At 59.8% G+C, this 430-nt stretch overlaps 1 protein-coding gene across 1 annotated transcript in view; it reads right to left on the reverse strand.

The window, feature by feature from the left end:
* GRIN2C (glutamate receptor, ionotropic, N-methyl D-aspartate 2C) overlaps positions 1-430 on the reverse strand; it is a gene marked incomplete at its 3' end in the record, with an annotated part of 8,896 nt that overhangs the window by 2,280 nt on the left and 6,186 nt on the right. The window contains exon 8 of the mRNA XM_008944045.1: positions 71-389. Coding sequence (XP_008942293.1) covers positions 71-389 — 319 coding nt within the window. The remainder of the gene's footprint in view (positions 1-70; positions 390-430) is intronic.

A 430-nucleotide genomic window follows, 5' to 3' on the forward strand; every position in this document is an offset into this window, starting at 1 on the left:
CGGCCCGTCATCCACCCACCCATGCCCAGCTGGCTGGCAGTAAACTGCAGCCCCCTCAAGTTTTCCCTACCCAAAAAAAAAAGGTATTTTTTCTAGGTATCCCAGCCCAGGCTCCAGCCTCACCTTCCTGTCGCTCAGCCCTGACACGGTGTCAATGTACTGCTCCTGGATCATGAAGGCAGCCAGGTTGGCTGTGTAGCTGGCGAGGAAGATGACGGCGAAGAAGGCCCAGATGAGCACCATGATCTTGCTGGTGGTGCCCTTGGGGTTCTCAATGGGCACCGAGTTGTTGAAGACCAGAGCCCACAGCAGCCACACCGACTTGCCAATGGTGAAGGTGGGACCTCCAGGCCCTGTGGGAAGAGAGGGGACAGCCGTCAGCATGGATGGGGCCACGTGTGCCCCCCGCCCCCAGCTCCCACCTCCACCA

Source organism: Merops nubicus, unplaced genomic scaffold (assembly GCF_000691845.1).
Source record: "Merops nubicus isolate BGI_N331 unplaced genomic scaffold, ASM69184v1 scaffold34697, whole genome shotgun sequence".
In the NCBI taxonomy this organism is placed as follows: domain Eukaryota; kingdom Metazoa; phylum Chordata; class Aves; order Coraciiformes; family Meropidae; genus Merops; species Merops nubicus.